Here is a 27028-nt window from a genome sequence, read left to right on the forward strand (position 1 = left end):
CTACATGACTCAAGCTCCCTGTAGACTGGTGTGGAGGAGTGTGGTCAGGGGAGTTTCATACAGTGGGCAGGAGTAGTTACCCCTCTGCACCTCCCTCTGCCAACCCTCTCACACATGTCTCAGAATGTCTTTGATGTTTCATACCCTGTATGGAAGGTATCACCATGGTACAAATTGACTCCTCTATATTCTTCTGAGAGTACTTCATCTCTATTTTAAACATATGGTCTGTGTTTTTAAAAGTATGCTGTATCTACATATCTCTCCTTCCTCTCTTTACACTTAATCCTGTCTGTATATTTTTATGAATTAATGTTCTGTCAGAATTTCTATTCTGCTTGTTACCTTTCTAATCATTTAAAACATTCATTTGGACCTGAGACTATACATGTAGATAACATTTTACAGACATAACAGATTATATTTAGGAATATATATATATTTAGGAATCAGGCAGGGACATATGTTAGGGTTCCCAGGGAGAAGGGGACAGTACAAAATTTCAAATCAAAGTATAATCTCAACAAGTTTTCAAAAATAATGTTAATTAATATTTTATGTGTCAGCAATCCTTTCTAAAAAAAAACCACATTAACCAATTTAAGTTAAACTTTTAATTGAACAATATTCTTTCACAATGTATTCTAATTTCTGTTTCCCTTTTCCAAACTTCTCCTGAATCCTTCTTATCCATACAACTCCATGACATTTCTTCCTCTCTGTCTTTAGAAAAAGCAACCCAAATCCATAAAACCCCAGAAGCCATAATATGCAAGTAAAAGACCAGTCAGAGAAGAGTCAACCAAAGAAAGAGGAGAGATAAAATCTACTAAAATACTATTGAGTTGATGTTTTCCACAATTTACTGCTGGTCATGGGGTCTACCAGTAAGTAGGGTTTATATTCTTGTTGATTCTCTATTAGTGAGGAAGAATTACCATGAGAATTCCAAGGTGTCTCACTATTTGCACATTGTCCAGTTGCAGGATTCTGTTTGTTCCCATGTACTGCAGGAGAAAGCTTCTTTGATGATGCCTAAATGAAACAATGTGGCAAAATAGCAAAATGCCCTTAGGAGTCATTTTGTTGCTACTTACATTCAGCAGAACTGTGCTCTCCTTGGTCCATGGCCTATTTAGTTAAAGGTTCTTGGGCACATGAACAGTGCCATGAATGGGTTTCATTTCATAGAGTAGGTCTTATATCCAATAAGATAGTGGTTGGTTTCTCCCAAAAGTTTTGTGACACTGTTGCAACAGTTCATCATTCAATCAGTTCACTATTGTAGACTGAACTGTTTTTAGCTGGGGTGGCACTTAATTTCTGTTACAGATTTCATATTTTTAACACCTGAAAAGAGTTAGTGGTTGTCTTTGTCAGGGATTTACTGCTGTGAACAGACACCATGACCAAGGCAAGTCTTATAAAAACAACATTTAATTGGGGCTGGCTTACAGGTTCAGAGGTTCAGTCCATTATCATCAAGGTGGGAGCATGGCAGTACCCAGGCAGGAATGGCACAGGCAGAGCTGAGAGTTCTATATCTTCATCCAAAGGCTGCTAGTGGAAGACTGACTTCCAGGCACCTGTGGTGAGAGCCTTTTTTTTTTTTTTAATCAATTCATCCACTGACAGACATCTAGTGTGATACAACTGGGATTTATGAATAGAGCAGCAATGAACATGGATTAACAAGTGTCTCTGTTATCCACCCAAAGGATAAGCTGGACCTTGAGTTCTATCAATTACTATCTTCCCATGGAGTTGTCACATTGATTTCTCTACTGGCTATCTAAATTTCCACTCTCACCAGGCATGGATGATGGCTCTCCTTACCCCACATCCTCACCAGCATGACTTGTCATTAGTTTTGTTGACCTTTGTCTTTCTGAGTGGAGTAAAATGAAACTGAATGTTATTTGATTTACATTTTCCTGATGACTAAGGATGTCGAACATTTCTTTAAGTGTTTACCAGCCATTTGGATTTCATATTTTGAGAATTCTGTGTTTAGTTCTGTACCTTAGTTTTTAATGGTATATTTTTTGTGTTCTTTATATATTTTAGATATTAGTACTCTTTCACAGGTCTAATTGCTTCTTTGGTATATTTTCTTGGTAATATTTTCCCATCCTTTTAATCTGAAGTGATTGCTATCTTTGATATTGAGGTTTGTTTCATGGATACAGAAGAAGGATGAATTCTATTTTCAAATATAATCTCTTAGCCTGTGTCATTTTATTGGAGAACTGAGACATTGACAATTATTTATGAGTGGTGATTTTCATTCCATGTATTTTTTATAATGTTTCCCCCTCTTTTGATTTACAAGTTTGGAATAATTTATTCCTTGTGTTTTCTTGCATGTGTTTAACCTCATCATGTTGATATTTTTCTTCTAATGCCCTGCAAAGAGGGATCTCTCTCTCTGTCTCTGTCTCTGTCTCTGTCTCTGTCTCTGTCTCTGTCTCTGTCTCTGTCTCTCTCTCTCTCTCTCTGTCTGTCTATCTACCTATCTATCTTATCAACTCACCCATCTATTTTCCATTCATCTCTATAGATTAATCTGTAAAGAGATACTGATTAAATTTACGGTGTTTGCTATACCATGTTTTATGTAATGTTAAACATGTCACAAGGCATAGCTCAGTGTTGTGGTATTCAAAACCACTGGGAAAAGAACCAGACTCAGTTTAGACTATGATTATTCAATTTTACTGAAGCTGTTAGTAGGGTCATAGTCTCTAGCCAAAATCAGAGACATGGCCCAGATCCAGGTGAAGCAATGACTTTTAAAAGTGAAAAACAAAAGAAGTCCTTGAATAACTCTACACGCTTACAGAAACCAAAGAGCTGTTCACCTCTGACAAAATTAAGCAGTCAAGATGAGCTTAAAATATTCTGTGAATATCTACATTGGCAGGTAACAAATATTGCTTGAAGAAAAGGTCCTGCTGCCACCGTCTATCAAGAAATATTTCAGGAAACTTATATTACTGGAACACAATAGAGCCACTTAAACAGGCATGTGGTAGCCCAGTGGCTGAAGTTTCAAGTAGTTACTTTGTGGCTTTCTGGCACTCTTTCAGGGTGTGTGAAGCTAAGATGACATCATCCACATACTGCAAGAATGTGACATTCAGGTGCCCTTGGACATACTCAGGTAAGTCTAACTAAAAGCTTTATCAGGGTGTGGGGGGCGGTTCTTATAGCCCTCTGATAGTTAAGTCCAGGTCAACAGAATCATGACTTGGGGTCTGTCCATTCAAAGGCAAATATAAGATGGATCACAGGCACCAGCGGTGGAGAAAACCAGCATCCCTCAGGTCTAAGTTATTACATACATTTTTTCCTGAATCTAATAGGCAGAGCAACATGTAAGAGTTTGTCATAGTCAGATAGTTTTCACATACTTATTTCCTTCCTTTAAGTCAGTCCTAAATCAGACAATGATCTTTGGTGTCTGACTTAATGACAGGAAATAATGTAATGATCCCAGATGAGTTGTAGCGGACCAAAATTCCCGTGTCTCTGTGTTGGTTTAATGTTTGCTCTAGCTTTTCTCAAGATCAGGAACAGCGTTACCCTCATAGGCGAGGCTGAGCTCTAGAGTTGAACAATTGGTGAAAGAGTGAGGCCAGTCTAGGGGAATTGATCTCTGTTAACACTCCTGGGAAATTTAACATTAATTCTGTTAGAATAGTGGTACCTTCTCCCAGTTTCTTCGTACTCTTCTGTGCTATTTTAAATTCCTTTTCTGTCTACTTATATCTTATTTGTTTTCTCATATTTTTTTTTACATCTTGACTGCAGTTCCTCCCCTTCTCTTTTACCAGTTCCTCTACCTCATCTTACATCTCCCATTTACTCTTTCTTAGTTCTTTTCAGAAAAGCGCCGGCCTACCATGGATATCATCCAGCCAAGACATATCAAATTGTAGTAAGACTAGACCTCTCCTCTCTTATTAAGGCTAGGAGACACAATCCTGTAGCAGGAAAAGGTCCCCAAATCAAGCAACAGGCTCAGAGGCATCTCCTGCTCCCAATGTTAGGAGTCCCACAAGAAGACTAAGCAACATAATTGTAACATATGTATAGAGGGCATAGGTTAGTCCCATGTAGGCTCCCTGGATGCTAGTTCAGCCTCTGTGAGCCACCTCGAGCCCTAGTTATTCGATTCTGTGGGTTTTCTTTTGGTGTCTTTGACCTCTCTGGATCATACAATCCTTTTTCCCTCTCTTTCACAGGACTTCCTGAGTTCCACCTGATGTTTGTCTGTGTATTTCTGCATCTGTTTTCATCAGTGGCTGGGTGAAACCTCTCTGATAACATTTGGGTCAGATGCTAATTAAAAAAAAAATTTCACAGACTTTTCTTTTCTTTTCTTTTCTTTTTTTCCTTTCCTTCTTTCCTTTCCTTTCCTTTCCTTTCCTTTCCTTTCCTTTCCTTTCCTTTCCTTTCCTTTCCTTTCCTTTCCTTTCCTTTCCTTTCCTTTCCTTTCCTTTCCTTTCCTTTCCTTTCCTTTCCTTTCCTTTCCTTTCTTTTTTCCATTTTTTGCCAGTCCTGTTTGGTTCTATCCTAGGTCTCTGGGCTGTACAGTATCTGGTCCAGGTCCTTTAGGCAGTGTCAAGTGTAGCTCCTTCTCATGTCTTGGGTCTCAATCTGGACCAGTCATTAGTTGGCCACTCCCCCAGTTTCTGTGCAATCTTTATCCCCCATACATATTGTAGGCAGGAAAAAATTGTAGGTTAAAGTTTTGTGGCTCAGATGGTGTCCCAATCACTTTACTGGAGTTATTTCCTGCTTACATGAGATGGCTTGTTCAAGCTCTGCATCCCCCATTGCTAGATTTCTGGGAGTTTGTATTACATTAGGTTTCTGATTCATCCCAGAGGTGTCCCCAGATTCCATTTATCTCTTCCCACATACCGTACACCTGATCCCTCTTGTTCATATCCTCACCTTCCTATCCAGACTCCTCCCTCTCTACCCATGATGTCTATTCTGTTTCTCCTTTATAGTGAGATTCATGCATACCCCTTTGAGCCCTCTTTCTTTCTTAGCTTCTCTGGGTCTGTGGATTATAGCATGATTATCCTTTGCTTTACAGGTAATATCCACATCTCATGTCTGTCTTTCTGAGTCTGGGTTACTTCCCTCAGGATGATCTTTTTTTAGTTCCATTTGCCTGCAAATTTCATGATGTCATATATCATTCTCAACAGCTGGCTAATAGTCCATTGCGTAACACATTTTTTTTTAAATCCATTCTTTGGCTGATAGACATCTAGCTTGTTTCTAGTTACTAGCTATAATGCGTAAGGCTTCTAGGAACATAACTGAGCAAGTGTCCTTGTGGTATGGTGGAATGTCCTTTGGGTAAGTGACCAGGTGTGATATAGCTGAATCTTGAGGTAGATCAATTCCTAGTTTTCTGAGAAACCATCCTATTGAGTCAAGGCTGATATTCTACATTCTTTTTACTTATCTCATCCAAGTAATTCTCAAAGTTCGCAGCTATAATTTTCCCAACTTTATAATATGTTCCAAATTTCTTTAGCTCTTTAATAATTTCTGGCTTCTTTCCATTTCCAACATTTCCAGTTTCTTCCTCTATCACCCAAGGAGTAGAGAATGTGTGCCTTTAAATCACTGGACTTTGGAGCCTAGTCCAAATTTTCTATGTCTCTCCCCAGTCCTTCAGCAAAATAACCTACATGGAAATGGACATAGATGTTCATGAGACATTACCCATTAATCTTTTCTGTAGTTTTCTTCATGAGTCTCTATGTGTCCACACTCTATCCCTATCTATAAACATCTTTGTAGCAATTATTTGCAGTGTTACTTATCTGAAAATATTCTTTGCTTTGTATCTCACACTGCCCAAAATAAAAGGCTACTTTCCTTCATGACTGAGCACATCCATGGCATATTAGTCACTGTAGTGTGTTTCACTTTCTGAATCCAGTGGTGCTCAGCACTTCCCAACTTTGTTCTACACCCATCTCCTGACACTTCATTTTCTTTGGTTACATTTTATTTCCTGTATCTCTTCAATAGTATAGCTTACAACATATTTTATCCCCAAATTACTAATAAATGTTGAATTTTGATCATTATGCTGCCTCCATTTGAAGCTAGAGTTACTGCAAAATCACATTTACCCTTTGCAACCATACAGATTGTGCTATAACAACTTTTAAATGTTCAATATCCTTAATCATCAGAGAAATGCAAATTTCCAACCACATTTCCCCCCTCAATTATATATATATCGCTAGAAACACCAATGCACAGTTTTATATTTTAAGTTATTCTTCAGAAGAATTACAGAAGCAAATTCCTCATATGGTCTTGGTGTTTTCTGAGTCTGTCTAGCTAATTTAAGTGCACCTGAATTTTGGATTACACTCTTTATAGTACTGATAATGTATGGGTGACATTATTTTCTTCCCCAGGGAGTGTTGGTTATGATTCACCCTAAGCTGAGGTAGAGAGAATAAAAAAATAATTGAGTCATATTAAAGCATTTACATTCTGATAGAATTCTGTTATCGAGTATGTCTATAAAAATCCAATTACATAAAAAATAACTAATACTTTTGTGCATGACATCCCTAAGAAGAATGACAAGTGAGATGATAAACTGGTTAATTTGAGGACCCAGACAAATGCCCACATACCCATAGGCACATGCTTTATTACAAAGGAGTAAAACCACATCTTAAGACAGCATCTTTAATGGTGATGGTGAAACCGATGATTACATGTAGAAGAATTATACTAGATAGTTATCATTCATTTATCTTTAGAAAATTCAGCTCCGAGTGGATCAAGACCTCAACCTAAGACCCAATACCCTGAAAATGGCAGAGAACAATATAGGGAATATGCTTTAACCCATTGCTACTGGAAAGGTCCTTCTGAACAAAATCATGATACTATAGGCACTGAGATCAATAATTGACTAATATGCTCACTTGTAACTGCAATGCTTCTGTACAGCAAAGAACACCATCATTTGAGTTAAGAGGTAACCTACAGAGTGGCAAAATATTTTTACCATTTGTATATATGATAGAGGGTTCATATATAGAATATACAAATAATTAAAAGTTAAACAAGGAAAGAAACAACTCAACTTACCTGGGGAATGGAACTAAACAGAATTTTCAAAAGATGAAACACAAATGGATGAAAACAAATTTTAAATGTTCAATATCTGTAGTCATCAGAGAAATGTAAAATAGAATTCTTTTGAGATTAAGTTTTACTCTGCGCGGCATCCAGCTATACACAGACATTCTGATTTCCAGTCGAGTTGAGAGGTGAACCCTTGGGCCCACTGATGATAATTCACCTACATGGGACAGTAGGCATTCCCTCATATCTCCCGTACTCAAGGCTCCTGTCGAAATTACAGCCCCCACAGCCCCCACAGGAGAAGCATGGCTTTTAGTCATGTAGGCAATGTCCCAAGCTTCTGACCTTCGGGGGTAGACTCCTCCCAGTTACCTAGCAACAGAAAGATAACAGCTGGCTCCATCTCGCTCTCCTCACTCTCTCCTCTCACTCTCTTACTCTCTCTCCTCTCTCTCTCCCTCTTACTCTAGTCTTTCTTCTCTCTCTCCCCCTTTCTCTCCTCTTGGAAATGTCCAGTCTCTCTCTCTTTTACCTTCTCTCTTTCCCCCTACCTTTCTACAATAAAGCTCTAAAACCATAGATTGTCTCTGTTCATCAAGGCCTGCTGTGCTTACTCTCCCCTGAGTGGGAACCTCTCTCCCTCTGCCCTCTCTTCCACAACCCCAGGGCACAAGTTGTTGCCTCAAGGCTCCCGGTTGGGGGCTGCTCCTTGTCCACCCCCATCGAGTGGGGTCAGTGGCTTAGATGCCCACCTGGTGCCAAGTGGGAAATGTCCAGCAGCCCTCCTACGTCTGCCTGAGCACAGGTGGAATTCTGGCCAGATATGGGCTATCCTCCCTCCCCCCTCTTTTTCCTGCCCCCTATTAGTTCCCACATTACTCCAGTCAGAATGCCCCCCCCCAATCCAACACCTCTTCATGTTAAAAGTCTTGGAGAAATCAGGGATACAAGACACATAATTAAGCACAATAAAAGCAACAGGAAGCAAGTTAATAGCCACCATCAAATTAGATGGAGAGAAACTTAAAGCAATTCTACTAAATCAGGGACAAGGCAAGCCTGTCAACTCTCTCTGTATCCCTTCAATATTGTACTTGAAGTTCTAGCTATAGAAATAAGACAAGTAAAGGAGATCAAGGTGATACAAATTTGGAAGAAAGAAGTCAAAGTATCACTATTCATAGATGATATGATAATATATACAAAGGACATCCAAAATTGTACTAGAGAACTCCTACAGTTGACTAACACTTTCAGCAAAGTGGCTGACTAAAAATTAACTTAAAGAGACCAGTGGCTCTCTTTTCTACAAAAGGTAAGCAGGCCAAGAAAGAAGTTAGGGAAACAACACCCATTACAATAGCAACAAATAATATAAAATATCTTGGTGTAACTCTAACTGAGCAAGTGAAAGACCTGTATGTCAAGAACTTCAAGTCTCTGAAGAAGGAAATTAAAGAAGATATCAGAAGTTGGATATCTATAGATTCAATGCAATTCCCATCAAAATTTCCAACACAATTCTTTTTTTTTAATTAGGTATTTTCCTCGTTTACATTTTCAATGCTATCCCAAAAGTCCCCCATATCCACCCCCCCCCAATCCCCTACCCACCCACTCCCACTTTTTGGCACTGGGGTTCCCCTGTACTGGGGTATATAAAGTTTGCAAGTCCAATGGGCCTCTCTTTGCAGTGATGGACGACTAGGCCATCTTTGGATACATATGCAGCTAGAGACAAGAGCTCCGGGGTACTGGTTAGTTCATATTGTTCCACCTATAGGGTTGCAGTTCCCTTTACCTCCTTGGGTAATTTTCTAGCTCCTCCATTGGGGGCCATATGATCCATCCAATAGCTGACTGTGATCATCCACTTCTGTGTTTGCTAGGCCCCGGCATAGTCTCACAAGAGACAGCTATATCTGGGTCCTTTCAGCAAAATCTTGCTAGTGTATGCAATGGTGTCAGTGTTTGGAAGCTGATTATGGGATGGATCCCTGCATATGGCAATCACTAGATGGTCCATCCTTTCGTCACAGCTCCAAATTTTGACTCTGTAACTCCTTCCATGGGTGTTTTGTTCCCATTTCTAAGAAGGGACAAAGTGTCCACACTTTGGTCGTCGTTCTTCTTGAATTTCATGCATTTAGCAAGTTGTATCTTATATCATGGGTATCCTAAGTTTCTGGGCTAATATCCACTTATCAGTGAGTACATATTGTGCGAGTTCCTTTGTGGTTGGGTTACCTCACTCAGGATGATGCCCTCCAGGTCCATCCATTTCACTAGGAATTTCATAAATTCATTTTTTTAATAGCTGAGTAGTACTCCATTATGTAAATGTACCACATTTTCTATATCCATTCCTCTTTTGAGGGGCATCTGGGTTCTTTCCAGCTTCTGGCTATTATAAATAAGGCTGCTATGAACATAGTGGAGCATGTGTCCTTCTTACCGGTTGGAACATCTTCTGGATATATGCCCAGGAGAGGTATTGCTGGATCCTCTGGTAGTATTATGTCCAATTTTCTGAGGAACCGCCAGACTGATTTCCAGAGTGGTTGTACAAGCTTGCAATCCCACCAACAATGGAGGAGTGTTCCTCTTTCTCCACATCCTCGCCAGCATCTGCTGTCACCTGAATTTTTGATCTTATCCATTCTGACTGGAGTGAAGTGAAATCTCAGGGTTGTTTTGATTTGCATTTCCCTAATGATTAAGGATGTTGAACATTTTTTCAGGTGCTTCTCAGCCATTTGGTATTCCTCAGGTGAGAAATTTTTGTTCAGCTCTGAGCCACATTTTTTAATGGGGTTATTTGATTTTCTGGAGTCCACCTTCTTGAGTTCTTTATATATATATATTTCATATTAGTCCCCTATCCGATTTGGGATAGGTAAAGATCCTTTCCCAATCTGTTGGTGGCCTTTTTGTCTTATTGACGGTATCTTTTGCCTTGCAGAAGCTTTGCAATTTTATGAGGTCCCATTTATCGATTCTCGATCTTACAGCACAAGCCATTGCTGTTCTATTCAGGAACTTTTTTCTGTACCCATATCTTCGAGGCTTTTCCCTCCTTTATCCTCTATAAGTTTCAGTGTCTCTGGTTTTATGTGGAGTTCCTTAATCCACTTAGATTTGACCTTAGTACAAGGAGATAGAAATGGATCAATTCACATTTTTCTACATGATAACCGCCAGTTGTGCCAGCACCATTTGTTGAAAATGCTGTCTTTTTTCCACTGGATGGTTTTAGCTCCCTTGTCAAACATCAAGTGACCATAGGTGTGTGCGTTCTTCTCTGGGTCTTCAATTTTGTTCCATTGGTCTACTTGTCTGTCACTATACCAATAGCATGCAGTTTTTATCACAATTGCTCTGTAGTACAGCTTTAGGTCCGGCATGGTGATTCCACCAGAGGTTCTTTTATCTTTCAGAAGAGTTTTTGCTATCATAGGTTTTTTGTTATTCCAGATGAATCTGCTGATTGCCCTTTCTAATTCGTTGAAGAATTGAGTTGGAAATTTGATGGGGATTGCATTGAATCTGTAGATTGCTTTTGGCAAGATAGCCATTTTTACAATGTTGATCCTGCCAATCCATGAGCATGGGAGATCTTTCCATCTTCTGAGATCTTCTTTAATTTCTTTCTTCAGAGACTTGAAGTTCTTATCATACAGATCTTTCACTTCCTTAGTTAGAGTCACGCCAAGGTATTTTATATTATTTGTGAATATTGAGAAGGGTGTTGTTTCCCTAATTTCTTTCTCAGCCTGTTTATCCTTTGTGTAGAGAAAGGCCATTGACTTGTTTGAGTTAATTTTATATCCAGCTACTTCACCGAAGCTGTTTATCAGGCTTAGGAATTCTCTTGTGGAATTTTTAGGGTCACTTATATATACTATCATATCATCTGCAAAAGTGATATTTTGACTTCATCTTTTCCAATTTGTATCCCCTTGATCTCCTTTTGTTGTCGAATTGCTCTGGCTAGGACTTCAAGTACAATGTTGAATAGGTAGGGAGAGAATGGACAGCCTTGTCTAGTCCCTGATTTTAGTGGGATTGCTTCCAGCTTCTCACCATTTACTTTGATGTTGGCTACTGGTTTGCTGTAGATTGTTTTGATCATGTTTAGGTATGGGCCTTGAATTCCTGATCTTTACAAGCCTTTTATCATGAATGGGTGTTGGATTTTGTCAAATGCTTTCTCAGCATCAAACACGATGATCATGTGGATTTTGTCTTTGAGTTTGTTTATATACTGGATTACGTTGATGGAGTTCTGTATATTGAACCATCCTTGCATCCCTGGGATGAAACCTACTTGGTCAGGATGGATGATTGTTTTGATGTGTTCTTGGATTCGGTTAGCAAGAACTTTATTGAGGATTTTTGCATCAATATTCATAAGGGATATTGGTCTGAAGTTTTCTATCTTTGTTGGGTCTTTTTGTGGTTTAGGTATCAGAGTAATTGTTGCTTCATAGAATGAGTTGGGTAGAGTACCTTCTGTTTCTATTTTGTGGAATAGTTTGTGAAGAACTGGGATTAGATCTTCTTTGAAGGTCTTATAGAACTCTGCACTAAACCCATCTGGTCCTGGGCTTTTTTTGGTTGGGAGACTATTAATGACTGCTTCTATTTCTTTGGGGGATATAGGGCTGTTTAGATCTTTAACCTGATCTTGATTCAACTTTGGTACCTGGTATCTGTCTAGGAACTTCTCCATTTCATCCAGGTTCTCCAGTTTTGTTGAGTACAGCCTTTGGTAGAAGGATCTGATGGTGTTTTGGATGTCTTCAGGATCTGTTGTTATGTCTCCTTTTTCATTTCTGATTTTGTTAACTAGGATGCTTTCCCTGTGCTCTCTAGTGAGTCTGGCTAAGGGTTTATCTATCTTGTTGATATTCTCAAAGAACCAGCTCCTTGATTGGTTGATTCTTTGAATAGTTCTTCTTGTTTCCACTTGGTTGATTTCACCCCTGAGTTTGATTATTTCCTGCCTTCTACTCCTCTTGGGTGAATTTGCTTCCTTTTGTTCTAGTGCTTTTAGGTGTGTTGTCAAGCTGCTAATGTGTGCTCTCTCTAGTTTCTTTTTTGAGGCACTCAGAGCTATGAGTTTTCCTCTTAGAAATGCTTTCTTTGCGTCCCATAAGTTTGGGTATGTTGTGGCTTCATTTTCATTGAACTCTAAAAAGTCCTTAATTTCTTTCTTTATTCCTTCCTTGACCAAGGTATCATTGAGAAGAGTGTTGTTCAGTTTCCACGTGAATGTTGGGATGAAACCTACTTGGTCAGGATGGATGAATGTTTTGATGTGTTCTTGGATTCGGTTAGCAAGAACTTTATTGAGGATTTTTGCATCGATATTCATAAGGGAAATTGGTCTGAAGTTCTCTATCTTTGTTGGATCTTTCTGTGGTTTAGGTATCAGAGTAATTGTGGCTTCATAGAATGAGTTGGGTAGAGTACCTTCCGTTTCTATTTTGTGGAATAGTTTGTGAAGAACTGGAATTAGGTCTTCTTTGTAGGTCTGATAGAACTCTGAACTAAACCCATCTGGTCCTGGGCTTTTCTTGGTTGGGAGACTATTAATGACTGCTTCTATTTCTTTATGGGATATAGGACAGTTTAGATCATTAACCTGATCTTAATTTAGCTTTGGTACCTGGTATCTGTCTAGAAACTTGTCCATTTCATCCAGGTTTTCCAGTTTTGTTGAGTATAGCCTTTTGTAATAGGATCTGATGGTGTTTTGGATGTCTTCAGGATCTGTTGTTATGTTTCCTTTTTCATTTCTGATTTTGTTAAGTAGGATGCTTTCTCTGCGCCCTCTAGTGAGTCTGGCTAAGGGTTTATCCATCTAGTTGATTTTCTCAAAGAACCAGCTCCTTGATTGGTTGATTCTTTGAATAGTTCTTCTTGTTTCCACTTGGTTGATTTCACCCCTGAGTTTGATTATTTCCTGCCTTCTACTCCTCTTGGGTGAATTTGCTTCCTTTTGTTCTAGAGCTTTTAGATGTGTTGTCAAGCTGCTAATGTGTGAGCTCTCTAGTTTCCTTTTGGAGGCACTCAGAGCTATGAGTTTTCCTCTTAGGAATGCTTTCATTGCGTCCCATAAGTTTGGGTATGTTGTGGCTTCATTTTCATTAAACTCCAAAAAGTCTTTAATTTCTTTCTTTATTCCTTCCTTGACCAAGTTATCAATCAGAAGAGTGTTGTTCAGTTTCCACGTGAATGTTGGCTTTCTCTTAGTTATTTTGTTATTGAAGATCAGCCTTAGTCCATGGTCATCTGATAGGATGCATGGGACAATTTCAATATTTTTGTATATGTTGAGGCTTGTTTTGTGACCAATTATGTGGTCAATTTTGGAGAAGGTACCATGGGGTGCTGAGAAGAAGGTATATCCTTTTGTTTTAGGATAAAATGTCCTGTAGATATCTGTTAAGTCCATTTGTTTCATCACTTCTGTTAGTTTCACTGTGTCCCTGTTTAGTTTCTGTTTCCATGATCTGTCCATTGGTGAAAGTGGTGTGTTGAAGTCTCCCACTATTATTGTGTGAGGTGCAATGTTTGCTTTGAGCTTTACTAAAGTTTCTTTAATGAATGTGGCTGCCCTTGTATTTGGAGCATATATATTCAGAATTGAGAGTTCCTCTTGGAGGATTTTACCTTTGATGAGTATGAAGTGCCCCTCCTTGTCTTTTTTGATTATTTTGCGTTGGAAGTCGATTTTGTTAGATATTAAAATGGCTACTCCAGCTTGTTTCTTCATACCATTTGCTTGGAAAATTGTTTTCCAGCCTTTCATTCTGAGGTAGTTTCTATCTTTTTCTCTGAGATGAGTTTCCTGTAAGCAGCAAAATGTTGGGTCTTGTTTGTGTAGCCAGTTTGTTAGTCTCTGTCTTTTTATTGGGGAGTTGAGTCCATTGATATTAAGAGATGTTAAGGAAAAGTAATTGTTGCTTCCTGTTATTTTTTTGTTGTTAAAGTTGGCATTCTGTTCTTGTGGCTGTCTTCTTTTAGGTTTGTTGAGGGATTACCTTCTTGTTTTTTCTAGGGCATGGTTCCCGTCCTTGTATTGGACTTTTCTGTTATTATCCTTTGAAGGGCTGGATTCGTGGAGAGATAATGGGTGAATTTGGTTTTGTTGTGGAATACTTTGATTTCTCCATCTATGGTAATTGAGAGTTTGGCTGGGTACAGTTGCCTGGGCTGGAATTTGTGTTCTCTTAGTGTCTGTATAACATCTGTCCAGGCTCTTTTGGCTTTCATAGTCTCTGGTGAAAAATCTGGTGTAATTCTGATAGGCTTGCCTTTATATATTACTTGACCTTTTTCCCTTACTGCTTTCCCTTACTTCTATCTTTATTTAGTGCATTTGTTGTTCTGATTATTATGTGTCGGGAGGAATTTCTTTTCTGGTCCAGTCTATTTGGAGTTCTGTAGGCTTCTTGTATGTTCATGGGCATCTCTTTCTTTAGACTTGGGAAGTTTTCTTCCATAATTTTGTTGAAGATGTTTGCTGGTCCTTGGAGTTGAAAATCTTCATTCTCATCCACTCCTATTATCCGTAGGTTTGGTCTTCTCATTGTGTCCTGGATTTCCTGGATGTTTTGAGTTAGGATCTTTTTTCATCTTTTATTTTTTTTGATTGTTGTGCAGATGTTCTCTATGGAATCTTCTGCACCTGAGATTCTCTCTTCCATCTCTTGTATTCTGTTGCTGATGCTCGCATCTATGGTTCCAGATTTCTTTCCTAGTGTTTCTATCTCCAGCGTTGCCTTACTTTGGGTTTTCTTTATTGTGTCTACTTCCCTTTTTAGGTCTAGTATGGTTTTGTTCGTTTCCTTCACCTGTTTGGATGTGTTTTCCTGTTTTTCTTTAAGGACTTCTACCTGTTTGGTTGTGTTTTCCTGTTTTTCTTTAAGGACTTGTAACTCTTTAGCAGTGTTCTCCTGTATTTCTTTAAGTGAGTTATTAAAGTCCTTCTTGATGTCCTCTACCATCATCATGAGATATGCTTTTAAATCTGGGTCTAGATTTTCGGGTTTGTGTTGGGGTGCCCAGTACTAGGTGGGGTGGGAGTGCTGCGTTCTGATGATAGTGAGTGGTCATGGTTTCTGTTAGTAAGATTCTTACATTTACCTTTCCCCATCTGGTAATCTCTGGAGTTAGTTGTTATAGTTGTCTCTGTTTAGAGATTGTTCCTCTGGTGATTTTGTTACCCTCTATGAGCAGACCTGGGACACTAGCTCACTTCTCTGAGTTTCAGAGGTCAGAGCAGTCTCTGCAGGCAAGGTCTCCTCTTTCAGGGAAGGTGCACAGTTATCTGGTAATTTGACCTCCTCCTGGCCGAAGATGAAGGCCCAAAATAGGATCTTTCCCAGAAGCTGTGTTGCTTTGGCCTGTCACAGAAGCTGTTGTTTCAATAGTCCACACTCTCACCTGTGTAGACTACTTTCTGTGGAGTCCCAGAACCAAGGTGGCTCCCGTAGAACCTGAGGCAGAAGCCTCTCGGCCGGGCGGACACCTGTGCTTTGACCAGGAAGGTGGCCGGTTGTCTGGAGCCGAAAATGGCACCGCCTCAGAGGCTCTGTGGCTCTCGCCTGTCCCAGAGACTGCTGGCCTCTGTATTCCACACTCTCACCTGTGCAGACTACCCTTCGCGGAGTCCCAGGACCAAGCTGGCTCCCTCTGAACCTGTGGCAGAAGCCTCTCAGGTCCGGCGGACACCTGTGTTCTGACTAGGAAGGTGGCCGATTGTCTGGAGCCGAAGATGGCACCGCCTCCACAATTCTTTACAGAACTTGAGAGAGCAATTCTCAACTTCATATGCAAAAACGAAAAATCTAGGATAGCTAGAGCAATCCCGAACAATAAAAGAACTTCTGAAGAAAACATCATCCTTGACCTCAAGATGTACTACAGAGGAATAGTAATAAAAACTTCATGCTATTTGTATAGAAAACAGAAAGTTTGATCAATGGAATAGAATTGAAGACCCAGAAATAAGCCCACACATCTATGGATACTTGGTTTTTGACAAAGTAGCCAAAACCAAACAAAAGAAAATATCTTCAAGAAATGGTGCTGGTCTAACAAGATGTCTGCATGTAGCAGAATTCAAATAGATCCATACTTATCACCCTGCACAAAACTCAAGTCCAAGTGGATCAAAGACCTCAACATGAAACCAGATACACTAAATTTCATAGAATAGAAAGTGGAGAATAGCCTTGAACTCATCGGTACAGGAGGCAACTCCCTGAACAAAACACCAATGTCTCACTTTCTAAGATCAACAATTAATAAATGGGACCTCATGAAACTGAAAATCTTTTCTAAGTCAGAGGACACTGTCAATAGGATAATACAACACCCTAAAAATTGGGAAAAGATCTTCATCAATCCTGCATCCAAGAGAGGACTACTATCTAGAATATATGAAAAATGTTATATTCAAGAAGCTAGACACCAACAACCCAAGTAACCCAATTTAAGAATGGGGCATAGAGCTAAACAGAGAATATTTTAAACAATTATTTATTAGATATTTTCTTCATTTACATTTCAAATGCTATTCCAAAAGTCCCCTATACCCTCCCTCTGCCCTGCTTCCCAACCTACCCACTCCCACTTCTTGGCCCTGGCATTCCCCTTTACTGGGTATATAAAATTTGCAATACCAAGGGGTCTCTCTTCCCAATGATAGCCAACTAAGCCATCTTCTGCTACATATGCAGCTAGAGACATGAGCTCTGGGGCTACTGGTAGGTTCATATTGTTGTTCCTCCTATAGGGTTGCAGATTCCTTCAACTCCTTGGGTATTTTCTCTAGCTCCTTCTTTAGGGGCCCTGTGTTCCATCCAATAGCTGACTGTGAGCATCCACTTCTGTATTTGCCAGGTACTGGCCCAGCCTTACATGAGGCAGCTATATCAGGGTCCTGTCAGCAAAATCTTGCTGGCATATGCAATAGTGTCTGGGTTTTGTGACTGATTATGGGATGGATGGGGCAGTCTCTGGATGGTCCATCCTTTCATATCAGCTCCAAACTTTGTCTCTGTAACTCCTTACGTGGGTATTTTGTTTCCTATTCTACAGAGGAATGAGGTATCCACACGTTGGTCTTCCTTCTTCTTGAGTTTCATGTGTTTTGCAAATTGTATCTTGAGTATTCTAAGTTTCTGGGCTAATATCCACTTATCAGTGTGTGCATATCATGTGAGTTCTTTTGTGATTGGGTTACCTCACTCAGAATGATATCCTCCAGATCCATCCATTTGCCTAAGAATTTCATAAATTCATTAAACAGGGAATTCTTAACAGAGGAATATCGAGTGGTCTAGACACACTGAAAATAGCATTTAACATCTTTAGTAATTAAGGAAATGCAAATCAAAACAACTCTGAAATTCCATCTTACACTCATCAGAATGACTGAGATCAAAAACTGAAGGGACAGGAAATGCTGGCAAGGATGTATTACAAGAACACTCCTCCATTGCTGGTGGGATTGTAAACATATACAACCACTCTGGAAAACAATTTGACAGTTTCTCAAAAAAATGGGAATAGTTCTATCTAAATACCCAGCTATACCCTCCTGGGCATATAGACAAAAGATGCTCCATAATACCACAAGGACACCTGAGGTAACCCAGACCCAAAAGGATGAGCATCATATTTACTCACCTATAAGTGGATATTAGCCAAAAAGTACAGAGTGCCCATGGTACGCCCCATAGACACAAAGAAGTTAAACAAAAAGGAAGTCCTAGTTGAGGATGTTTGAATCCTACTTAGAAGGGGAAACAAGATAGTCATGGGAGGCAAATGGAAGGGGAAATCTGTGTAGGGAGGGAGGAGTAGGGGGAGGCAGGATCAGTTATGGGGAGCAGCAGCCGAGAGGCACTGAAGGCTAGGAAAATGATTAGAAATAGGTAGCTGCTGGGGATGAGGGGGTGGGAAGGGTGGGAGAATTTCTGTAGTAAGTCCCAGAGACCCGGGATGGGGGAATTACCCAGGAGTCAATATCAGTGATCTTAGTTGAAAATCCCAAAAGTGTGGTTATGGAACCTAAAGATATCATCCACAGTAGCCAGACAGCACCCTCAATGGAGGAGTCTGGACACCAACCAACAAAACTTTTGATCCTGTTTAAAAGAATTACACAGACAAAGATGACACATAACAATCAAACACTAAACATACAGAACCAAAGAAGAATATTAAAATCTGCAAAGGAACAGGACCCAGGGCTGACCTCTGTTGTCTCTTAGGGTCTGCAAGACACCTGCCTGGCTCTTCTGTTTTTAGAGTCTCTGTTGAGAAGTCAGGTGTAATTCTGATAGGTCTGCCTTTATATGTCCTTGCCTTTTTTGCCTTGCAACATTTTTGTTTTTACTTTACACATTTGTTTATTTACATCCCAAATGCTTCACCTCCCTTTGGGTTCTCCTTCACAGGGATCCTCACCTGATCTTCCTACTCCTTCACCACTGAGAGGGTTCACTCTCCTAGTGCATCAAGTCTCCACAAGATTAGGAACATATTCTCCCACTAAGGCCAGATAAGTCTTCTGCTACATATGTGCAGGGAGACCTTGGACCAGCCATGTATGCTGTTTGGTTGGTAGCTCAGTCTCTGGTGGCTCCCAGGGGTCCAGGTTACTGGACTCTGTTGGTCTTCCTGTAGGGTTGCCATCCTCTTCAGGAGATTATTTTCTGTTCCTGTCTATTTGGTGTTTTGTTGTACTATGGTAGGCAACTCCTTCTTTAGGTTATGCTTTTGTTGAAAATACTTTTCTCAGCCATTCAGTATTCCTCAGTTGAGAATTCTTTGTTTAGCTCTGTACCTCATTTTTTAATAGGGTTGTTTAGTTTTCTGGAGTCCAACTTCTTGAGTTCTTTGTATATATTGGATATTAGCCACCTATCAGATTTAGGATAGGTAAAGATCCTTTCCCAATCTGTTGGTGGCCTTTTTGTCTTATTGACAGTGTCTTTTGCCTTACAGAAGCTTTGCAATTTTATGAGGTTCTATTTGTCAATGCTTGATCTTACAGCACAAGCCATTGGTGTTCTGCTCAGAAATCTTTCCCCTGTGCCCATATCTTTGAGGCTCTTCCCCACTTTCTCCTCTATACGTTTCAGTGTCTTTGGTTTTATGTGGAGTTCTTTGATCCACTTAGACTTGAGCTTTGTACAAGGAGATAAGAATGGATCAATTTGCATTCTTCTACATGTTAACTGCCAGTTGACCCAGCACCATTTGTTGAAGATGCTATCTTCTCTCCACTGGATAGTTTTAGCTCCTTCGTCAAAGATCAAGTGACCATAGGTGTGTGGGTTCATTTCTGAGTCTTCAATTCTGTCCCATTGATCTACCTATCTGTCACTGTATCAGTACTATGCAGTGTTTATCACAAATTCTCTGTAGTACAGCTTGAGGTCAGGGATGGTGATTCCACCAGAGGTTCTTTTATTGTTGAGAATAGTTTTTGCTATCCTAGGATTTTTGTTATTCCAGATGAATTTGCAAATTGCCCTTTCTAACTCTGTGAAGAATTTAATTGGAATTTTGATCAAAGTCCTTAATCATCAAGGAAATGCAAGTCAAAACAACCCTGAGATTCCACTTCACACCAGTCAGAATGGCTAAGATCAAAAACTCAGGTGACAGCAGATGCTGGTGAGGATTTGGAGAAAGAGGAACACTCCTCCATTGCTGGTGGGACTGCAAGCTTGTACAACCACTCTGGAAATCATTTTGGCGGCTCCTCAGAAAAATGGACTTAGTTCTACTGGAAGATACCACTCCTGTGCATATACCCAGAAGATGCTCCAACATGTAATAAGGACACATGCTCCACTATGTTCATAGCAGCCTTATTTATAATAGCTAGAAGCTGGAAAGGACCAAGATGTCCCTCAACAGAGAAATGGATACAGAAAATGAGGTACATTTACACAATGGAGTACTACTCACCTATTAAAAACAATGAATTTATGAAATTCTTAGGCAAATGGATGGATCTGGAGGATATCATCTTGAGAGAGGTAACCCAATCACAAAAGAACATACATGATATGCACTCACTGATAAGTGGATATTAGCCCAGAAGCTCAGAATCTTTCTTAGAAGGAGAAACAAAATACCCATGGAAGGATTTATAGAGACACAGTTCGGAGCAGAGACTACCCCAATTGGGGATCCTTTCCATAAACAACCACCAAACCCAAACAGTATGGCAAATGCCAACAAGAGCCTGCTGACTGGAGCCTGATATAGCTGTATCCTGAGGGTCTCTGTCAGTGCCTGGCAAATACAGAAGCGGATGCTCACAATCATCCATTGGACAGTGCACAAGGTCCCCAATGGAGGAGCTAGAGAAAGTACCCAGGGAGCTGAAGGGGTCTGAAGCCACATAAGAGGAACATCAATATGAACTAACCAGTACCTCCAGAACTCCTTGGAACTATACCAACAATCAAAGAAAACACATGGTGAACTTGTGGCTCTAACTGTATATGTAGCAGAGGATAGCCTAGTCGGTCATCAATGGGAGGAGAGGTCCTAGGTCCTGTGAAGGTTCTATGCCCCAGTATAGGGGAATGCCAGGACCAGGAATGGGAGTGGGTGGGTGGGGAGCAGGGGGAGATGGGAGGGGATATGGGATTTTCAGAGGGGAAACTAGGAAAGAGGTAACATTTTAAATGTAAATAAAGAAAATATCTCATAAAAAAGAAAAAAAGAAAAGAAAAAAAGAAAATACTTTTGTGATTTTGCCCCTGAATTTCTTTTCCTTCCTCTGTCCCTAGTATTCAAAGGCTTAGTCTTTTCATAGTGTCCCAGAATTCCTGGATGTTTTGTCTTGAATTTCTTTAATATTAGCATTTTTGACTGGGTTATTCATTTTTGTATTTTATCTTCAGCATTTGATAATTTCCCTTCCAAGCCTTGTGGTCATTTGATGAGGCTTAATTCTGAGGGTTTTTGTTTGTTTATTTGGTTGCTTGGTTGCTTGGTTGGTTGCTTCACTTCCTAAACCTTTTAATTTCATTTTTATCTTAGTTTAGGTTTCCTTTCATAACTCTGTTTTTGTTGTTGTTGTTTTGTTGTTAAATTCTTCTTTCATGAATCATCATTTTGTTCATTCTATTGTTTGTGTTTTCATATTTCATTAAGGATTTTATTCATATTTTATTTAAGATCCTTGAATATACTTATAATTGCTGTTTTTCAGTACTGGTCTTAGGGCCCATTTTAGTTGAGTTACTTGGTGCTGGTAGAGGCATGTTGTCTTGATGTTAGTATTTGTGTTTTGCTTTTGTGCTGATGTCTAAGTAATCTGGATGAAATGACTGAGTTGATTCCAGTTCTTGGTAACTATTCTTGTCTTTGTTGGATGAGTCTTCCATTCCATGGTTTTTGTGTACTCTGAATATTAGGAAAGTGTAGTGATTGAGTGTTTCTGCAGTAAGAGGATAGGAGAAAGAGAGAGAGAGAGGGAGAAGGAGAGGGAGAGGAAGAGGGGGAGGGGGAGGGGAAGGGGAGGGGGAGAGGGAGAGAGAATACACAGGTGGACTAGGAGAAAAGGCTGAGTGGGGCTTCAGAGATCAGGGGATCCTGTTCACACACAAGATTGATGTCAATAGGCAGCTGTAGGGATGGTAGAAAGAGGGGATCCTGAAAGTTAATTACTGTAAAGCAAAGAATTATCTGGACAGGGATGAAAATATAAGGTGAACCTGGGTCTGAACCAAGACTTAGAGTCTCTAGTGAATGTAGTTGAAGGGGTAGACATGAGGCTTATAAGCAGGTTCTAACTGGGTGTAGTCGAGAAGGGAGAGATCAAAGGAGATCAGGAAGGATAGTGTGACTCACATACCAGAGTTCTTAGCAGGCATGGCCACTGAGGGTCCAGGTTGAAATCATTTCTGGGTACTAGGATTTGTCAGGAAGCAATGAGGATTAACTAATTGGAAAGGGAGGAAGCTGAGGGCCTACAGGAAGAACTGGTTGGTCTACTATAAGGTTTGTTAGAGTTCCCCAGGATTGGATGTGTAATGGTAGGACAGACCACACCAGGCTGCTATAGGGCTGGGGTTGAGAATGGAGAGTCTGCAATGGGGGATAGGAATTCGAGTGAGAATTACCTATCTCAGTCCCAGCCTAGTGTGGCTCGGGGGTGGGGGTTTCCAGATAGAGGGCATTTATAGGTGTCTGTGTGGCTGTTACTTGGCTGGGCAGAAGCTGGATGAAGTGGGGAGAACCCTTTATTTTTTCAACTTCTCTATAAGTCTAGAATTCGTTCAAAATGTTGTTCCTGACAACAAAAATTTTAGGCTATGATGATGCATTGACAACGCCCAACAGTAGGAATACCAAATAAAGGGAAAGGAAAAATGGCTGTCCTAAAAGCTGTGTGTGTGTGTGTGTGTGTGTGTGTGAGAGAGAGAGAGAGAGAGAGAGAGAGAGAGAGAGAGAGAGAGAGAGAGAGAGAGAGACTATCTGTCTCTCTGTATTATAAATATTAGTGTGTATATATCTTAAAAGTTCAAATACAAGTGCTTACACTGCTTCTGATCTTTAAATTTTATAAGTTAAAAGTTAAAGAAAATAAAATAAACCAAGGATGCCATTTCCAAATATATTCTGTTTCTGTATCTGATGAAACTGAAGACATTTAACATTGCCAAACCTTTGTCTTGGGAAGGAAGAGTGAGACTGGAGAATGTGGCAGACACCTTTTTTGAGGAGCAAAGCTTTCTTAGCAACAGTCGGATGAGTGTGCAACAGCCCAGAGCACTGACATGCTAAGACATGCAACAGAACAGCCTGGGATCTTGGATTCCTGCCTGCTCCAGTTCACAGTGTGACTCAACCTGTCTGCCAAGGTCAGGATACAATGAGTAGGGGGTCCCTTTCCCACGCACACTGACTTGAGTGAGAAGTGAGCTCCAGCTGGGAAAGCATCTGAGTTTCCTGCCACAGCAAGCAGGAGCAGTGCCCTCCCCATCTGCCCTTGGGACCAGGCTCCTCTTCACCTTCACTTTCCACTCCACAAATAGTTGCAAGGCCACTTTGGCCAAAGGCCTGAGGCAGGCCTCCCATGGGGCCAAGGCTGCCTTGGGTTGCATCATACAGCCAAAGCTATCTAGACTTAAGCCAGGGTTACCTGAAGCAAACAGACACCTCTGCACTCCTCAGGACCAAGGCATCCCTGAAGCCCAAATGGTGTGGTGAGGACATGACCTAGCTGCCCCTCCTTTGTAGTGTTCAGATGCATCTCCAGGCAGGAGTTGCCAACCCTATGTCAAAGTCCTGGGGACTCCAATGGAAAAGATCCTTAGTTTCAAAAACCCTCAGTGTGTATTGCTGCTTACGTTGGCTATGTCTCTTCTTTTCTTTCAGCCGTTCAATCAGAAGATCAGTTTATAGAGTCTGGGTGTTTTACGACCCACAACATCTCCAGTGTCAGAAGAGCATGCATGTGTTTCTGTAGATGTTTCTGATAGCCAGAGAGGAAAATCAATAGGTCCAAGAATTATCTCAGAGAAGTGAGGTAAGGGCTAAAGTAATGGGTAATAGTTCATTTAAACTCTCTCTCTCTCTCTCTCTCTCTCTCTCTCTCTCTCTCTCTCTCTCTCCCTTCCTCCCTCCCTCCCTCCCTCCCTCTCTTCCCTCATCTCAGATTTCCACATACTTTGCTGAACACCCAGCCACATGCCTATGAGCATACAAGTAGGCTTCACACTCATGTAACATTTCCAGACTTTAGAAAGTGGAGATACTCTCTTCTTAGATAGATTTCACGTGGCTTGCTCACAACTACACAAAGACATGGTAGAGATGTACTAGCTAGAGAAAGTAAGGTTCAATTCCTCTAACAGGAAGTAAGAGCTGCTAAGTGGTTTGTTTGGGTTTGGTAAAGCCTAGCAAGAATTCCTGCACCCAGCTCCTTTACCTCTCTGGGGCATCTGTTACCATGAACATTTCACCTTCATCCCAATGGTGATAACCTGCTGAAGTCGCATCACTTTCTCCAGGATGTAGAATAGCCCTGGAGTTCACTCTCTTCTTATCTCACCAGGCTGTCTAGACTGCACAGACAGCAAGTTGCTCTTGACCCCTCTGCAAGGCCACTGTGGGCAACTGTTAGAGGTAAGTGTGGGGGCAGGGAGCATACTCTCGTGTTGTTTGATATGGCAATTCATCTCTCAGATATGTGACTGAGCTCAGAGTCATACTCAATTGCTGCTGGACTCTTAGACACATAAGAAGAGGGATGTATGAACTTGGGTGGACTTCAGTGGCCAGAGAAAATATGAGACTTCAGATCAATCTGCATTTTAGATCACCAACAAATACTGTTTAGAGTCAGGATTTTCAAGGCAGAATTTGAGACAAGTTCTTTTTTTTTTTCTTTTTTCTTTAGTGTGCTTCTGTTTATCTCCACTTCCTATATTTTTTTCTGCTAAATTAGGCAATGGGGTATGTTGTTATTGGTGTTCAGGGACACCATGTGCTTACCCTATCCACTTTTCAGTGACTAGTAGAACTCTTTGTCAAGTGGAAGGGCTACTGTGTGCAGTCTGGTCTGAGGTCCTTTGGGAACAAATAATTAAGTTTGACCTCAGAAGTTTCCCAGGACTGCCATTCCAGGCTATGCCATCATTACATTGAGCTTGGTTTTCTGGGAGAAAGGTGAGAATAGAGACAGCACAGCATAGTCCTCCACACACCACTCCCTGCAAACCTTTCTAGAGCACATCTGGGTCACAGTGTGTTGGGAGCTCCAGTAAACGAATGTCCTGCACTGTTTTCAGGTTTAGAACATTTTACTTTGGAAATGCTTTACTCTGAAACCTGATTGTCATTTTATGCTAGATTTGATAGCTGGATGAGAGAGGCCTGATCATACCCTGCTCTCCATGTGACAGGCCATAATTAAAAGTTCTGTCACCTATCACTGTCAGCCTGCCCTTACAATCTGACTCTTAACACTCAGGAACTTACCCTTCTCTACACCCTAACTGACAAGAGTCTGGTAGTGGGAAATGACAAGAGCCCAGTACACACATAATCCCTGACCTCAATCTTGGTGCCCACAGCTTTCTCTCCTATCGACAGAAGGCTACTTTCTTAGCATTTGAGGCCTGTGCATTTCAGATACATAATGGACAGTATCAGGCAATGTGAAGTCCTACAGGGATTACTTGATTTGTTTAGGTAGCTTTCTGGGAAATCTTGCAGGAGCTAGGTTTGGGACTATCTGAGTTCCTATAGCTCAAGGGGTTGAGAGGCACCCTAGGACTCATAGCATACCTACACCTTCTCCACATATTGAGTATGATTGTTGAATGTTATCCTCTAACTTCATGTGCTAGTGGAATAGAGTTCCAAGATAGGAAATTCTGGGTTCATTGCTGTCATCAGGATGAGAAGCTATGTTATCATAAAGACCACACTTGGTTCTGTTTCCAGAGAGGCATTCTATTAATATTCTCTCTGTTATTCCCCCAGACTCTGGGACAAGCATCCAACATCAGTGTAAACCCTTCTCATTGCCCCTTCATCCTTCCTCAGCCTTTTCATAATTACTCGTGTCTTCCCTACAGCACACAGCACTCTCCAGTAACTATGTCCTGGTTGGCTCATGCAAGTATGGCAATCTCTCCTTCCTTGATGGATGAACTGCAGCATGTTTGAAGCAATTTGCTCAGAATCCTTCTGTCAGGGTCCACCCATGTTCACAGACCGAGTCTGTGTAGTGTATGTCTTTGACCTGCTATTTTCATTACCCTGAGAGACATGAATGAGAATAAAATTAAACATTTTTTTTTCTTAGCAGAACAGGTTCCTCATTACACAGAGTTGATGGTTCCTGAAATTTAAAAGGCTTTTTTGAGCAATTCCTGTCCTGAGACTAGAGGTGCTTCCCATGGCTCCTGGGAACCAGTCAGCTATAACCATGTTCATCCTGCAAAACTTCGTTGATGACCCCTGGATCCAGGATGTTCTCTTCTGCCTCCTCTTTGCCTTGTTTGTGGCAGCCATAGCTGGCAATGGCCTGATCATCGCGACCATCCACAGCAGTCCCAACCTCCACACTCCCATGTACTTCTTCCTAGTCAACCTTGCCCTGATGGATATGATCTGCACTGTGACTGTCTTGCCCAAAGTCCTGCAGAGCCTGGTGGCAGAGAACAGCATATCTTATGGGGGGTGCCTCATACAGATGTTTGTCTTCTCCTGGGTCCTGGGCTCTGAGCTTCTGCTTTTCTCTGCCATGGCCTATGACCGCTACCTTGCAATCTGTCGGCCACTGCACTATGGTACCCTCATGAGTGGCAGGGTCTGTGTGGCCCTTGCAACCTTTGTGTGGTTCACTGGAGCTCTCAATTCCTTGGTGCTCACTTGTCTGGTGTTGCCACTGTCTTTCTGTGGTTCTAATCTCATTGCACACTTCTTCTGTGAGATCCCTTCTGTGTTGATACTGTCCTGTAGTCCCACTTTTATCAACAATGTCATGACTGTCATTGCAGACATGTTCCTGACAGGCCTGAACTTCTTGTTGACTATGACATCCTATGTCTTCATCATTTCCAGCATCCTGCGCATCCGCTCAGCTGAGGGCAAGAAGCGTGCCTTCTCCACCTGCTCTGCCCATCTGGTTGTGGTCACCCTTTATTACTCTACTGCTCTATATACTTATGTCCGTCCAGCCCTAGGAACTGCTGGGCTCCTGGACAAGGTCATTGCTATTCCGTACACCACTGTGACCCCATCTCTGAATCCCCTTATCTATACTTTGAGAAACAAGGAATTCAAAACATCCTTTAAAAAACTTTTATTTCCCCATTGA

The 27028-nt window shown here is 40.9% G+C and overlaps 1 protein-coding gene across 1 annotated transcript; it reads left to right on the forward strand.

Moving 5' to 3' along the window:
* Positions 1-26104: 26104 nt before the first annotated feature.
* Positions 26105-27028, forward strand: LOC110299087 (olfactory receptor 13A1-like). Its single transcript, XM_085842504.1, has one exon. The coding sequence runs from the start codon at positions 26105-26107 to the stop codon at positions 27026-27028; it is 924 nt and encodes a 307-aa protein (XP_085698630.1).

The sequence above is a fragment of the Mus caroli genome, unplaced genomic scaffold (assembly GCF_978045245.1).
Source record: "Mus caroli unplaced genomic scaffold, Mus_caroli_1 scaffold_8, whole genome shotgun sequence".
Taxonomy (NCBI): domain Eukaryota; kingdom Metazoa; phylum Chordata; class Mammalia; order Rodentia; family Muridae; genus Mus; species Mus caroli.

Coding starts and splice junctions, on each gene's coding strand:
- LOC110299087 (XM_085842504.1), top strand. CDS start 26,105: ATGGCTCCTGGGAACCAGTCAGCTATAACCATGTTCATCCTGCAAAAC.